Source organism: Momordica charantia, assembly GCF_013281855.1.
Source record: "Momordica charantia cultivar OHB3-1 chromosome 5 unlocalized genomic scaffold, Mcharantia_2.0 BLBB01000005.1, whole genome shotgun sequence".
Classification (NCBI taxonomy): domain Eukaryota; kingdom Viridiplantae; phylum Streptophyta; class Magnoliopsida; order Cucurbitales; family Cucurbitaceae; genus Momordica; species Momordica charantia.
In genome coordinates, this window is record NW_028275163.1 from 20,809,950 (window position 1) to 20,825,653 (window position 15,704).

The 15,704-nt window shown below is 34.1% G+C and overlaps 1 protein-coding gene and 1 pseudogene across 2 annotated transcripts; one reads left to right on the forward strand and one right to left on the reverse strand.

The window, feature by feature from the left end:
* Positions 1 to 5,295: 5,295 nt before the first annotated feature.
* LOC148211520 (uncharacterized) lies at positions 5,296 to 8,496 on the forward strand (annotated as a pseudogene). The gene is made up of 4 exons (XR_015790716.1): positions 5,296 to 5,533; positions 5,759 to 6,293; positions 7,744 to 7,809; positions 7,944 to 8,496. The product of XR_015790716.1 is annotated as an uncharacterized LOC148211520 (transcript).
* A 1,086-nt stretch (positions 8,497 to 9,582) lies between these two features.
* SPL9 (squamosa promoter binding protein-like 9) lies at positions 9,583 to 15,247 on the reverse strand. The gene is given in 4 exon segments (XM_088124205.1): positions 9,583 to 10,328; positions 10,331 to 10,435; positions 10,579 to 10,718; positions 14,726 to 15,247. Coding segments are annotated over 4 exon segments (1,149 nt in total). The 5' UTR covers positions 15,106 to 15,247; the 3' UTR covers positions 9,583 to 9,804.
* Positions 15,248 to 15,704: the final 457 nt, after the last annotated feature.

Below are 15,704 nucleotides of genomic sequence, written 5' to 3' on the forward strand. Positions count from 1 at the left end.
GAATCTATAGATAATACTTTAAAAGTGGTAATAATTTAATATACAGGAATCAAAATAATTCAAAACTAAAAATATAGGATCAAAATAGTATTTAAATCTATATATTTTATGAGGCAAGTTGATCTTACACCACCTTTTTAAATATGTTTTAAGTTTTTTTCTTCCTTGAATTTTCTAGATTTAGTATATTTTGTTAAACGAATTTTCAAAATTGGACAAAATACATTTTTTAGTTTCTATGATTTGAAATAGGTGTAAAGTTGATCCTAAAGTCTTAAAATAGACAATGATCTCTGATTTGAGAAATGGTTCTAAATATGATCTGTGAGATACTTTAATCGTTAATTGACCAACCTTCAAATAAGTTATAGACTGTACTAGTAAAATATAATAATATTTATTGGTGATAGGACTCTCCATCCTTCCCACTTCATTAATTTATTTTCATTATGTTTTTGTCCTAAAGATTGAATTATGGTTAGAAAATTGATTTTGAAGGAGCGTTAGACTACGTTTGATTTGTGATTTGAATTATATTTTAGCTTCATATTTAAAATAATGATAGACGTAAAATAGTTATAATAAATTATTTATGTTTGATATTATATGATATTTTCGCTAATAATAATTGATATATATCAACATAAACTGTGTAAAGTCTTTTAGTCCAAAAAAAAAAAACTGTGTAAAGTATAAAAGAAAATTTATGGTTTCACTCACAGAATCCGTATAAATTTTTCTACTTGGGTTTACCATTTGTAATTCATTGCCAATTATGTCTTTTTAAATGGACTGTATCTTCTTTTTAAGCCAGAGTTTTGTTGATTTTCACAAATTTTTAGGTTGAAAAATGGAAACCAAACCTGAAATTATAATTGGGACTATATAATAAATGTAATACTTGCATTTTATTAATAAATCAATAATGTCATAAATCATAATCATTAATAAAAAAAAAACCCACTAAAATAAAATTTAAACAATGTAGTATAATTTTAGGAGGATGTCGTGGATGAGCCACTGTGTCATGAATTTGTAAGCCTTTTGCGTCAAATGGATTCCATCCCAACTTATATGTTCATTAGGGTTTGGGCAAACTGGTACATCCGGAAGTCTCCATATCTTCATGAGGTTAAAGTTGTAGTTGCCTCCAATCCCGCAACATGATTTTTGTAATGAAGCTTCATCAAAACCTGCTCATATAAAGATGGATATGCAACATCATTGATAATTGATAAACTTAATGCTAAATCTTAAGATCTAATATTATTTGTAAAATGTATAGAATAGCATACCGAGCACAAAAGCATGACGAAGGATCCAAAGCAATGCATTATAGTAGTCACCATATACGATAATGGTACGCGGATTCTTCCTTTTTAATTAATACTTCAATGGCTTGCTTGATTTGATCATTGTGATAACTCGCCAAACTATTCAAACCCTTTAAACAATAAAGTTTGTCATAAGCACTTGTATCATTAGTTTGGAATCCAGTGAGATAGATGGGTAAAACATGGGAACAATAATCCGAGTAGCACCATAACTTATCACATTGTGCAAACATCATCATAAAAAAATATATATAGTGATCAGTGGAAAAAACTCAAATCCACATAGCTTGTGAAAAGTATCTAAATATAAATTACCTCAACAGCATTTTTTATGGTTTCAACAACATTTGGCACCATGTATTTCACCTCTTGTATAGTTTTACCTTGGAACAGTGCATAATTATAGTCATTCCCACCAATCTCACCAACCAAAGAACAAAGCACTTCTTAATTTCTCGATGCAATCTATCAGATATAAATACCAAAAAGTAAAATAAAATAAATAAATCAACATGTATAATTAAAGAAAAAAATAGGTTAATTAAATGAATTACCTCTTTCATCACAACAAATGGAGTTAAAATGAGAAAACATCCAATCAAGTTGATGGTTGAGAGAAGGGAGTGTTCGGATTTTCACGAATCAGATTTCTAGCGTATATTGCATCGAACATACAAGCCTCGGCCGTGGAAGAAGAGGAAGAAGAAGAAGAGAAGAGAGAAAGATGATCTTGTACTTGAAGTCGCCATTGTTGCAGAAAAGAGAGAGCTTGGTGCTAAAAGTATGGACTCGTAGGAAAAATTTGTGAATGAGTGAAGAATGGAATAATTGTGAGGCCTTATTTATAGGTTTTGATTTCTTCCCATTCTGGGGGATAAAAGAAATTGGTTTTGAATTTCCTAATCCTCCTCGGAATGGGAATTTCTTCTGCCATTTTTAAAGCAAAATAAAGATATTATTTTTTAAATAAAGATAAAACTTAAATAATTATTTTCTTAGAGTGAGCATGTAATAGATATTTTTGAAAAAAATATAGTCTAAGGCCAAATTTTTTATGTTGAACTTTAATATATAATTACCTTTAATTATATTTAATTTAAAAAATTAGGAGTCGTTAAATTTTAAAAGTTTATAATTTTAATATATATATTACTGTAAAGATTATTTCATGGCCTCTAAGTGATTAATTTCAATACAACAAAATGCGTGGGTGATAGATTAAAATTCAACTTCGAAGAAATGAGCCAGTGATTTAATTAATGTTCATTTAATTAATATTTTATAACATGCATTTTTTAGTTATAGTTAAAATTAGTTTAAAATGTTATTAAAATTTTAGATAAATTACATTTTTAATCCATGAGATTTGAGTTAAGATTCTATTTGGTCCTTAGATTTCAAAATCTAACAATTTCGTCATTAATGTTTTGAAAATGATTCTAGATGGTACTTGGAGCTAAATTACCACTATTTTTTGTGCAGTTGAAAATATGGAAAAAAAATATTTAGTAAAATAAGCAAAATAGCAGCCAAATCTAGTTTTGTCAAATATAGCATTTTTTCCAACATAAAATTGAGATCTAATTCAATATATCTGCAATATATCTTACTAGTGATATATGCCTCTAATATACCACTGATATAATAATGATATATAATTGATTTACTTGTAACTAGTGATGAACTTGTACCACTGATATACGTATGATAATCATTGATTTACCACGTCGATACAACATTTATATATCTATGATATATACTTGATATGTCTCTAATTTAACATTGATATACAAATAATATACCACTTATAATAACTGTGATATCTACTAATATAACTTCTTATATATGATTATATGATTTACCACTAATATAACACTGATAGATATTTGATATATACTTAATATACTATTGATATACCTCTAATATAATCATGATATCCACTAATATAATTATAATACTTGTGTTGGTATAATATTTTTTCATATGAAAACAATGGTGCAAAAAAAATTGAAATATAAAAGTAATCGTATAAAAGGTTTACGTGGATCATGTACGTCCAAAAAAAAAAGTTAAAAATCTGATATACTTTATAAATTTAAATCGTTTATATCACTTATATTTAGTATCTAATTAATATTAATATAGAATAAATAGTAGCGATATAGTAACCCATATTATTGATAATATTAGTATATCAACCAACAAATTGCAACGATAAACTAGAATTTAAACAACCGATATACCTTATAGTTAGTATATAAATTGCAAAATATTTAGTATATCATAAATTTAAGGTACATCAGATAGATAGATATAAATAGATAATACATACATCTAATAATGTATATCATGGGTACATATGATAAGGTATTATCAGTAGTACATCAAATGTATATCTGGAGTATATCAGAGGTACATCAAATGTTATCAGATATAGATTGAATGTACATCAGATACAAATATACATTGGATATATATCATATACAAATATACATGGGATGTATATCAGATATCATAAGGATAAAATTGAAATAATAAAAATTACGAAAATAAAAATTCAAGTATTTTGCTATATTTGAAATTTGAAAAGTTGGTGACATTTTTGAAATACATAAATTATTTTTCTACCCACCACAATCACCCTTATTTTTTTAATCGAAATATGATGTACCTGGTAGTTTTATGTGGCATATTTTTAAATTATAAATTATTTTTCATTATGTGTATTGGACTAAAACCGAGCTGAACGAAATTGTGAATACCCCCAATGTATCGAGCCTTTTTTCACTCATACTAAATACATATTCTTCAAAGATTTTCAAGCAAAAAGTTTACAGTGCTAGTAGGTACTCCTTTTTATAGTAAATGAAATTATTGATTTCAATCAATAAAATAATATCTTTATTAATTGCGTGATTGAATATTATTAAAAATGTTTAAATATTATTTTCATCCAGTTTTGTTCATTTTGGTATTTTAAAATATATAACTTTCATTGTTGTACTGCAATTGTGATAGAAAAAATGAGATAAAAGAAATGTAAAAATATGAAAATGCAGAGTAAATTTCTTTTTAGGTAGGTTTTGACTTTTAGCAACTTCTAGCCACAAAATGTGTCATAATAGTTAATTTAACTATTTTAATGCTAATTATCCTATTTGTCATTCTAACCTATTAATTTTTCAAATTACTTTTCATTATCACTTTGATTCAAACAAAATTATTATTTTTTAGTGTAAAATGTTTGTGTAGGTATTCAAACTTTCAACTTGATGGTTCGATACATGTGCCTTCACTCACTAAACTAACAAACAAAATTATTTGTAACTTATAAAACTAAAATTATTTATTTTATCTCTCCTAATATTAACAATCAAGCAATATGTGTTATAGGTTGAAATTTAGCACAACAGGCGTGTCTAAACTTCCCAAGACGAGGAGACGGATGTATGGGCTTCAGCTTGAACACTCCTAAGACGAAGAGGACGGGCCATTCGTAGCACAAATACAGTAGTGTTCCGACCTAGAAAGATTATGACCAACAGAAAATCTGTCAACATTCGATAGAACAATTATGCTATTAAAGAATCTTTCAATTGTCAGCGAATAATTCATCAAAGTAAGTACAGTAGGCAAAGAGCTCCATCTCTTTATAAGAGGCAGAGTCTATCCTTTTCATTATAAAAGGCGGAGCTTATCTTTTCCAAAAGTACGTAATCTCCTACCATGCAATTTAGCACGATTTGACACTAGCGAGATATTATAACATTATAAAAAAAATTTATAGGTACGGTACTCCGTAGTGTAGGCTAATCATACAAAATTTATTTTAAAATATCTACAGTGTAACAATAGAGGAATTTATAATTGTCAAACAAAGCATAACGAGATAATCCAGAAGTCTTGGATTCTACAGCGGGTTGTACTCTAGCAAAATAATAAATAGATAAATTTATAATTTAATCTCGTCCAAACAGCGCCTTCCTTTTGCATATTGGCCCCGATTTGAACCGTTAGGGAAACCGAATTTGTATGTGTTCCAGACTCTGAGCTTCCAAAGGTCTCGAGCTATGGCTGAATCAGCTTTCAAGCAAACCAACGAACCAGACAATGAAGAAGAGGAAGAAGACTACATGGGTGATCTTTCTAAGTTGCTTCCTGTAGAAGATACTACCTCTTCGAGATCCTTGTCCAGAAAGGTAACCCCTTCTGGCTTTGCTTGATTCTTCGGCTAATTGTGAATTACCGGACCTTTTTTTCTGTCTCAATTCATTTGAATTCTAGGGTTTATTTACTCTATTTGCTGTAAATTTCACTTGGATTTTATTGGTTTTCAAACAAAGCCTGTTGGGTTTTTTTTTTTTTTTGTTGATTCTTTATTGAAATTTGTTGAATCTGTTTTTCATTTTTTTTTTTTTTTGCAGTTCCCTGCTAACAGAACCTCTGCTGTTGAATCCTCGAAGAAGAAGCCCAAAACCTTCAATTGGCAAGAACAGCGCAGATTGGATAGAGAACGGAAGCAATTCGAAGAAGATGAACAGACGTTAGCCAGAATAGAGGCTCCAATTCCACAATCGAACATTGGGTTTAAATTGTTGAAGCAAATGGGGTACACCCCTGGCGCAGCTTTGGGCAAGGGGGGATCAGGTCTGGCAGAACCAGTGGGACTTGAGATTCGACGGTCACGAGCTGGAATTGGCAGGGAAGATCCGATCAAAGAGAAGAAGAAGCAAGAAGAGTTTAGAGCTCAGACAAAGAGGAGCCATCAGGAGGCTTTAATGGAGGAATTTGGGTCTCGACAGAAGTTGCAGTGGCGAAGTCGAAGAATTGTGGTCAATTAAGAAGGCGAAGGCTGCACTTGATCAATTGGAGAATAAGGAAATTGTGGAGCCTGAGAAGAAGGACAATGAAGAGGAAGAAGATCAGGAAGAAGAAGAGGAAGAGATTATAACAGAAGAGGTACAATTCTATTCTGCAAATTCTAGCATCCTGCACCCCCGTTAACTTTAAGTAAAATTTCTCTAATTTCTATGACAATGTTGGGCTTAAAAGTGAGAAAAATTTACCATTATCTTACATAGTTTGAAATAGATTCTCGTTCTGAAGCTAGAGTTAAGATCATAATACATTATTTAAGATACGTTACAATAGGTAGAAGGCAAATTTAGTAGTCAGTGGAGAGTTGCAGGTTTAGCATGAATTATGTTGGAGTGCCTTGATAAAGGGCTGGACCATAAGCGCCCATCCAATTGTATTGCCTTAATACAAAGGTTAGGCATTTGGACGACCGTTTTAATTTCCCCCCAAATGTTTCTTATAGAGTTGCAAGGCACTCGTAGAACAATTCAAAGATTTGATTGTAGGTTACTTTTTATGAATTGAATGACTTTCATGATTTTGTCATTTCTTGGATCTTATTTCTATACCATTTGTTGGAAGTGTGTGGGGGGATTCTCATAAAGCAAAAACAAACAAGAAAAGCTATTTGTGTAGGATCAAAATATTTTCCATTTAGCTCTTTTATCAATTTCATTCTAGTTTCAATTGGAGCTGTGATTGGTAGAATCAAGCATATTGAATCTCTCAGAATCTTCATATACAATGCTTCATAACTGCCAATCAATTTTTATTCGTGAATCAATCACTTTAGATAGCCTACTATAATTTTTTGGCTTTAATTGCACAAAAAGTTTTTTTCATCATCTCTAGCTTGAAGCATCATGGTGAGAGCCTTCTGAAAGTTTTTGCTTATATTCTATAAAGTTTCTCTTTAAGTTTCATTCAAGATAGCTTCATATTTTTGGTTCTATGTAGCTTCTGTCAACAGTTTTTTTGCATCTTTTTTGCATCTTGTGAACCAAGTAGAATGTTGATGTTAACTACAGTCTACGGTAATCTTCTTGGCAAGTAAACTTGGAAAGAAAGAACTAAATTCAATATGTCATTACCTTTTCAACTCAAGCTCTAATACTTGGGATGGTGGACACTTGCCAAGAAAACGGATTTTCTTACGTTGAAAAATTTCACATAACACAAACTTGGTTCAACACCTCTGTCAAATCTTTTCTTTTCCCCTCCACATGCTTGATTTGACTACAGTACCACTCCAAGGATAACTGGTTTATGTAAAAGTAACAATGTCATGATTTAATGTAATGCACAAAAAGGAAAGAACCCGAGGCACGGAGGTTGCAGAAAGGTATTCCAATTAGCATGAACCTTAGGTCATAACTCAAATCCTGGAACCAAGTTAGTCTTATGGGTATTAAATGTTTTATGGTGAAGTTCCTTTTGTAGACCTAATAAGACCTGCCTGCTTGGCTGCAATACATTATTCATGATATTATTTTGCATTATTTCTGGTGAGCGTTACTTGGGAATTGGAATGACACAAGACTAATTGATGCAGGATTTGGAGGATGTATTGATGAAACTGAGAGATGAACATCGATATTGCGTTTTCTGTGGATACCAGGTGACATATTACATACACCATTCTCTGACACAATAGTTAAAGACTGAAGCACTTTATCTTTTTGTAGTCTTCTATGTTATATTACCAACCACCAGAATCCTGCTTTTCTAACATCCTTCTTCTGCTTCTGCCAGTACGACTCGATGGAGTTGCTCATATCTAACTGTCCAGGAATTAGTGAAGATGATCACTGATCACTGAACTCTGAACTATACCTTTTGCTCCAAACACTTCCATGGAGATGGGCTTTGTTGCAAGTCTCCCCTTCAGATCAAGGGTTGTATTTGTATCATGTGCTTCAATACTCTCAACACGAATGGAGTAGTCTCTCATACAGGAGTCCAGTCCGAAGTTGCTGTTCGAAACAACAATTTTTCGCTTCTGGGAATCATCTAACCTTGACAATGGATGGCCAGAGGTACACTTACAGATCTCTAAAGTTTTCACATTGAGCTATACGAGTAGTGCAGAACACCCATTGACGGTCTGCTAACTGCTTTATATTGTACTTGGCCAAGCTTCATCCTACTGTGTGCCCTTTTGAGTACAAATTATGAGAGAATTTGGAATCATACAAGGTTTGTCTTGTAAGTGTATGATGTTATATTTAAATAACTATTTTAACTCTGTCAAATCACAATCCTAAACATAATCGAGAGATATAACCATCAAAATTTGTGAATTAAACTTATAATTTAGCCTAACTCCCGACCATTTTGCTCGTAGCCATTAACGCTAACTCTCTGATGGCAATGGCTCTTTCAAAGGCACCCTATTATTGGGTTGACCGTTCATTTCTTTCATGTGCATTCAATTTTTGCCCTTTTATGAATGCAGGCTTGTCATAGCCAACTCTTTCTGCACCTTGCAAGCTAACATGATCATGTTTGATTCTTAAGGTAGTAGCCAGCTATAACTATTCATAGTTTGTGAATAAATTTATAATATTAAAGTTTGAACCTTTAGGTGAACTTAAAACAAAAAAACTCTTTATGTTTTTCGAGGCTAGACCTTGGAGTTTATTTTTCGAGACCAGAACTTGGAGTTTTTGAATATAAGAAAGCAAAGTTATGACTCTCAATTATCAAAAAAATAAATAAATAAACGAACTTATAATTTGACCAAGTTATTCAATCACAATTTCTAAAAAATTTTTTTAAAACGAAACAAAAACTTAGTTTTGAAAACAAATTGCAAATCTTCAAAGTAATTGTTCTTTGGAGATGTAAATTAGTGTTCCTATTACATTTTAAGTTTTAATTCCGAAAATAGACTTAAATTCAACATGTCTATAATTGAAAGATTTTATAATAAACCAAAACATTCCCTTTAATTTTTAATAATAAAGTAACAGAAAACATAATCATGTTCTATTTCGGAAGGAAAAAAACAGAAATAAAGGTGCACTTTTATACACATTTCGTTTTTTATTTTACATTTTCTTAATTTATGCAGTAATTTTTTCATCTCTATTGAAAACATATTTAAATTCTTAACTAACTAATTTTATTTTTTCAAAATTTAGCTTAAGTTTTGAAAATGTTAATAAAAACTATATGACAAATTGTTTTTAAATTTAATTTTTAAAGACAAAAAACTAAAAACGAAATTGTTATCAAACGGACCAAATCATTTTGGTGGCCTATTTCAATCAAACTCGACATGATTCCTCTACTCTAAGAAGATGGCCTATGAGTTCGCTTTCCATTCCTGCACATACTTGGTGACATTCATGCATCCAAAATCAAGCAGCTAGAAATGGCAAAACAAGAGTAAACACAAAAGCATCAGGTAGTTCCAGAGTCAAATTTCAAAAGGCAAAGTTCAGGTTTCAAGCCTTGCAGGTGTTTGTCTTAAAACAGAAAGGAACAATAGTTTACGAATAAACCCAACGGTCTGGGAATGGCGTAGGCGATGACTCTGATGTCTCGAGCCAATTATTCAAAGCCTAAAAGAGGACTGATTCCATCAGAAGAGTGGAGGAACTGCACCACTTCAAAGTGACCAGTGCAGATGCTGGGTGGAGTTGAAGGCGCTCGAATGCCCGAGTTCCATGTACGACCTCCTACCTTGATGATGAGGAAACTGGACATCACCAGAGAAACTGGTAAGCGCCTGTGAAACTTGATTCAGACCCAGATCAGATGTCAGGTGGTCCTGGGAGCTGCTGCTAGCAGCAGCTTCATTCCCCTTGAAACCCCACGGTGCGGTCGGGAAGTGGTTGGCAGCAGCATGAGTTGCTGTAGTTTGAGCCACGAGCGCACCTTCAACATTCAACAAGGCATTTACCTCAAGAGCCGATGATGTTCGGTTTCTGGAGCCCCATGTTTGGTTTGACAGAAGAGAGAGAGCACAGGTTGAGTCAGTGACTCCATTGATGCATTCTCCAGAAGGATTCCCAGGACCAGAAAAACTGGTCCCAACTGCAGAACCTGGCACGAAAAGTTCAGATGGATTGTTCTCAGAGCTGCTCTGCCATGGATGAGGGGTATATTTTCCCATGGCAGTGATTGTTTGGTTTCGGGTACCCGTTCAGATGATTTCATAGCCGACCATACATCTCTTCCGGTTAGCTTCGGGTATGCACTGAAGTCCATTAGAAAACTTCCAACCCTGCTGCTGTTTTCTATCATTGCAAGCAGCAAACAAATGGTTAGTTTTCCGCAAAAGATAAGTTGATGATACAAAAATTAGATAGCTCTTTAGGTTAACTTGAAGTTAGATCATTTTTATCCTGAAGTTTAGTAAATGATGATGGCAATGTCTAACCAAAGATCGATGAAGAGAAGCGGCCATAACGAGTGGATAATAATGACCCGGGTGGAGGCTTCCTACGGCGCTCATTATGACCAGCCAGACGCCTGCGACAACTACGTTTTCCTTGATCAAACTCAGGAAGCTGATGAAATCTGGCAAAAACTACCAAAGCAGCAATCAGTTTCAGTGAACTATTGAAAGCATACTTCACATACAGGGAAGAAAAAACATCTGGATGTACTAAAACATATATTACAAGACAAGGAAATAATAAAGACCATAGACAAATATTATCCTTACACATCAATCGATTGGGCCCCCAAGGAGCTGTTCTTGAAAAATGTTTCAAGAGCATAGAATCAAAAAATACAAAAAAGGAGTTACCAAAATGAATGTTTTGGTCGTTATACTTTTAAAGAAAAAAGTGATATTTTGGTCCCAATTTGGAAAATTTTAACACAAATTTTATATACAATAAAACTCTCAAATACAAATCTATAGCTATATTTCAAGAAATTTATTGACTGGAATGTCATTCTAAAATTATAATTGAAAAAAATGTGATAAAAAGAAAATTAAGGACCAAAACGGTCACTTTTTAAAAGTATAGGGACCAAAATAAATGTCTCAAAAGTATAAGGACTAAAATGAGCAAAAGCTAAAAGTATAGGACCAAAATAATATTTAAACCAAAGAATTATTATAAGTCGTTTTAGCGATTCATAAGTTCAGAAGACTAAAGAGCCAGTGTACTCAAGGTGGCTGACAACCTCTCCTCTCCCGACTCCTCCTTAATCATCTTGTTCGAAGAAAAAGGCTAAAGAAATCAATTATCAAATAAAGTTATTTTCATATTTTATGGACAGTGTCCTTTTTGTTACAACTTTTGGGTAGGCAAAATTACTCTATTACTGATATTTTGGATTTCGGCCGATTGGAGGTTGTTCTTTTTTTTTTTTTTGAAATTCGTGTGTCCGGGCTAGCTTGCGCGCACCTCGACTAATCACGGGTCAACCGCCTGACCCTACTACATTTGGTTGACAAGGTAACTTGTAGGATATTAAATCTTAGGTAGGTGGCCACCATGGTTTGAACTGATTGGAGGTTGTTCTTGTAAAACCCTTTTGGTTGTGGGTTGTCTTTCTCTTCCCCTTTCTTTTGTATATTTTACCGATCTAATGAAATATCATAACATTGTAATGGATCTTAATTTGAATACACATAGAAATGATAATATTTCATTTCTTTTAAAAGAAGAAATAAGACTTCATTGAATGAAAGGAAGGTACACAGCCTTAAGCCAAAGCGATAGCAGAAAGCCTCTAACACAAATCAAAATTAACAAAGAAAGAAGTAACAAAAGAAATGTTATCACAAACCCTACTCATGGGTCTTCCATTCTGGGGAATAACCTCACGTTTCTTTCTATTAAACCACTAACCAACCTAAAAGCTTAAACTGATGAATTACGATAAATTTAATCTTTTATAGATACCTTAACACTCCCCTTCGCTTATGGGCTTGCAATTTTGTACAAGGCCCTAATTTTAACAGAGAGTAAATGACATTACTGGAGATCGAACACAGGACTTCCTACTCTAATACCATGTTAAATCACCCGTCAACACAAAAGCTTAAGGTGATGGGTTGTAGTGAATTTAATGTTTTATGGATACCTTAACATTTTCCAATCAAACTTCTCATGTGGCCATAGAATTAGCTTTATAAGAGGTGATCTTAACATGATTCAGGAATACTAAGAACCAGCCAAATAAGTTAGTAGCTTCCTCCACAACTCCAAGATGACATGACAGCACAACACCAACTTTGTCAAGAGCCATAATGGGATTTCCCTGCTGAACTCTCTTGCACATAGAACCTCCATGCAATAGTTCGAAAAAAACAAAGGAAGAATTTTCTGTTCTTTGTATAATTGTGTCTCCAAAAAAAAAACATAAATCCTTGTGGAAAATGAAGTGCCTAAGCTATCTCAAAACTCTATCTCTCAAATCATCATCATCACCATCATCTCCCTCTAATCAGATTTAATTGATGCATTCAACCAATGCAAAATCAGCAAGTCTCTTCTAGTTTCAAAATTCCAACACAACATCACAACCTCATTCCAAATATCCAAAATGTACCAGTCCTTAGTGTTTGGAGAACACAAATGATTCTAAACAAAATTACAAGAGGACCCTGATCGATCCATAAATCTTCCAGAACCCTCAAATCTTTACTATCGCCCATCCCAAAATGACTATGATTGGCATCAATATGCCTAAGGGCTAAGACTTGAGATCTCCTTAGCCCAGCTTCTTGAGCTAACCACTCTACTTCCTGAGAATCAACCACCAAGACCAAATCCAAACTCACTTGAATTTATCCTATGGCAAAATTCAAAAATTCATCTTTTTCAAGAGGAAACCTCCGTAGCCATTTGGGTGGCACGGACATGGTCCTTTTCTTCAAAATCCCAAATACCTGAGCCACCACTATCAATGGGGGAGGCACTAAGTTCCAATCTACAAGAATGAGACCCTCCTTCCAACCTGGGACACCTCCCAGCCCGACAAGAAGTTCATGAAGATTTTCCCTCACTCTTTAGACACACCACAAGGCACCTAAATTCTTTCATTTTCTGCCACTTGGTCATAATCTTCTGGATAACAGAGCATTAAAAACTTCTGACAACTTAAAAATTCCCATTATGAGGGAGGCCAAGATATGAATTGGGCCACTCATGACTCAACAATACATAACCTTACCCAGTTTGGGAATGTTGCAATAAAAATGGGTGTCATCAAGAAATTTGTAAATTATTTAGATGGAGCAAATATCTAAAACCCTTCCACAAAACCAGAATCCAACCTATTTAAAGGTGTCCTACCAAGGCAACCGTCTACTTGAACTAATAGGAGACAGAGTGTTTTCCCTTGCCTGAGGCCTCTCTAAGACAAATGCTTATCTAAGGAGTTCATTCGAACTCCCACGTTCAATATATCTTTCCATATGAAACAGAATGCCTTGTCTCCATCAGAAAAGAAGTTTAATAGGATATCATTGCCATTAACAGAAGAACATTATCTAAACCGTTTTTTACTTTGATGTGTCTAGCTGGGCTCCCACTCCAAAGGGCTTTTGTAATTTACTTCTGTACTTATTTTGAACAATAAGAGGGATTTATGTTAACTTCCTTGGCCTTTGAGGGTTGTGTAGAATATTAAGTTTTCTAGCTTCCATTGTATTAATCTTCCTACCATACAACTCTTTCTAAAATAACAAGAAAAGGGATTAAAATATTTGTTCCTGATGCACCATAGGAAGCTGCAACAAAAACCCATATGGCATTTTGGATATGAAAATTGTACAAAGTAAAAAGAAGGGATAGAAAAAAAAAGTAGTTGCACAAAAAAGAATAGTCAGAATGATTGGATGTAGGCCATCGTATTGACTAATATCCCTCTCCAGAAATAATATCGAGCAAAAGGTGGAGAATTGACAACATCCAATTAGAACAGAGTTAATAAAAAGACAATTAGAATCATTAATTAAAAAAATAATAGTCTTGAGTGCTATTTGGCTCCATAATCTTTTCTGTAGGGTCTGCTTGGTTCAAATACAAGCAGCTGGACGTTGTAAAAAAAGAGGTTGGCCCCACCCAAAACCAAATAAATCCAACTAAAAGAAGATAAGACCTCATTGATAGATAAGAGAGATGAAACCAAAACCACAAACACATAAAGCCCTCTGAAGTGAGCAAGAAGCTGCTACATTCAACCTTGTGCTACAGCTCCGTACTCATATGTATCTACAAACTTAACCAAAATGACACAAGGAACATGATGAATCTAAGTTTAGACACAAGAAAGAAACACAAAACAGGACAGAGACAAAGAGAAATGACAAACAGTCAAGTGAATCCTTCTGTCATATTTTCTAAGAGAAACCTAACAACCATTCATAAGACCCAAAAGGAAGTACAAAATCTTCACTAATCAAACCCAATAACTCACAGATCACAGGAACAGAAAAGAGATTGTTTCAGCATGTGCTAAGCATATTCAACAACCCAAGATAAAAGAAAAAAAATCACAGACCAGTAAGAGCTCTGGGGAAAAAATTGCAACAAAAACCAAAGAGTTAGAGAGCAGCTGACCTGCTACACTGCTGGCAAAACCTTTGCTCAAGACCAGCAACAATGACCTTGGGGGATTTGGAGTGCATAGTACAGACTTTGTGGCGTGAATAGTAAGCCTTAGCATCACTTAGATCTACTCTACACCCTTCAACCTGACACCTAGGGGGTTGAGCAGCCTGAACCACGCCGCCCCTTGCTTTCTTGGTGGGTGCAGTTGCAATTCCAGCCGAAGATGAGAAAGATCCCCCACCTGATTTCGGGAGCTCCCCAATACCCACATCTTCAAAGTAAATTTTCTGCCCAAATTTCAGGCCATTGACCGACTCAGCGGATGAGTTGTGTGGCGAGGAAGTGGAAGACCCACCAGACTCGGTCAAAGAGCTGCAATCCATTTCCATCAGAAACCCAAAAAACACAAAACCCCCCTTCTAAATCTCATCCGTTGAGCTTCTAGAGAGGAGGGGTCGCATTATGAGGCTGTTTTTTTGACTGTGCGGGAAAGAAAGAAAGAGAGAGAGAAAGGGGCTAAAGGTGAAGTGGGAAAGAAAGAAGAGTGAGAGAAGAAAGAAAATGGTGGTGGTGGTGATGTAGGGACAGCAAAAAGTAGAGACCTGACAGAGGCCCATGCCAGCTGAGTGCTGAAGTTTTCTTTTTTCCCTTTTTTTTTTCTCTCTTGGGTATTGTATGCTACACACTCGCAGCCCTCCCTATCCCTGCCAAAAATAGTGGGAGGAGGAGAAAAAAGGCTAAACCTTTGAGAGATTTTGCACTCATGTGGGGTCTTTTTGGCGCTCTGACGGCCACAATTCTTCCCCAAAGCCCTTCTTCTCTCTCGTTATACTCAATCGCCATTTTGGAAAAAACTTCTCTTGCAATCTCTCTTTGCCTGTTTCTTGATTTTCCTGCTACTTTCCAACTTCCATTTCTTTCATGGACTTGGAATTTGTTGGGCTCGTCTCAAATTGATCCTTTTTTAAGAGATAATTACATAAATAGC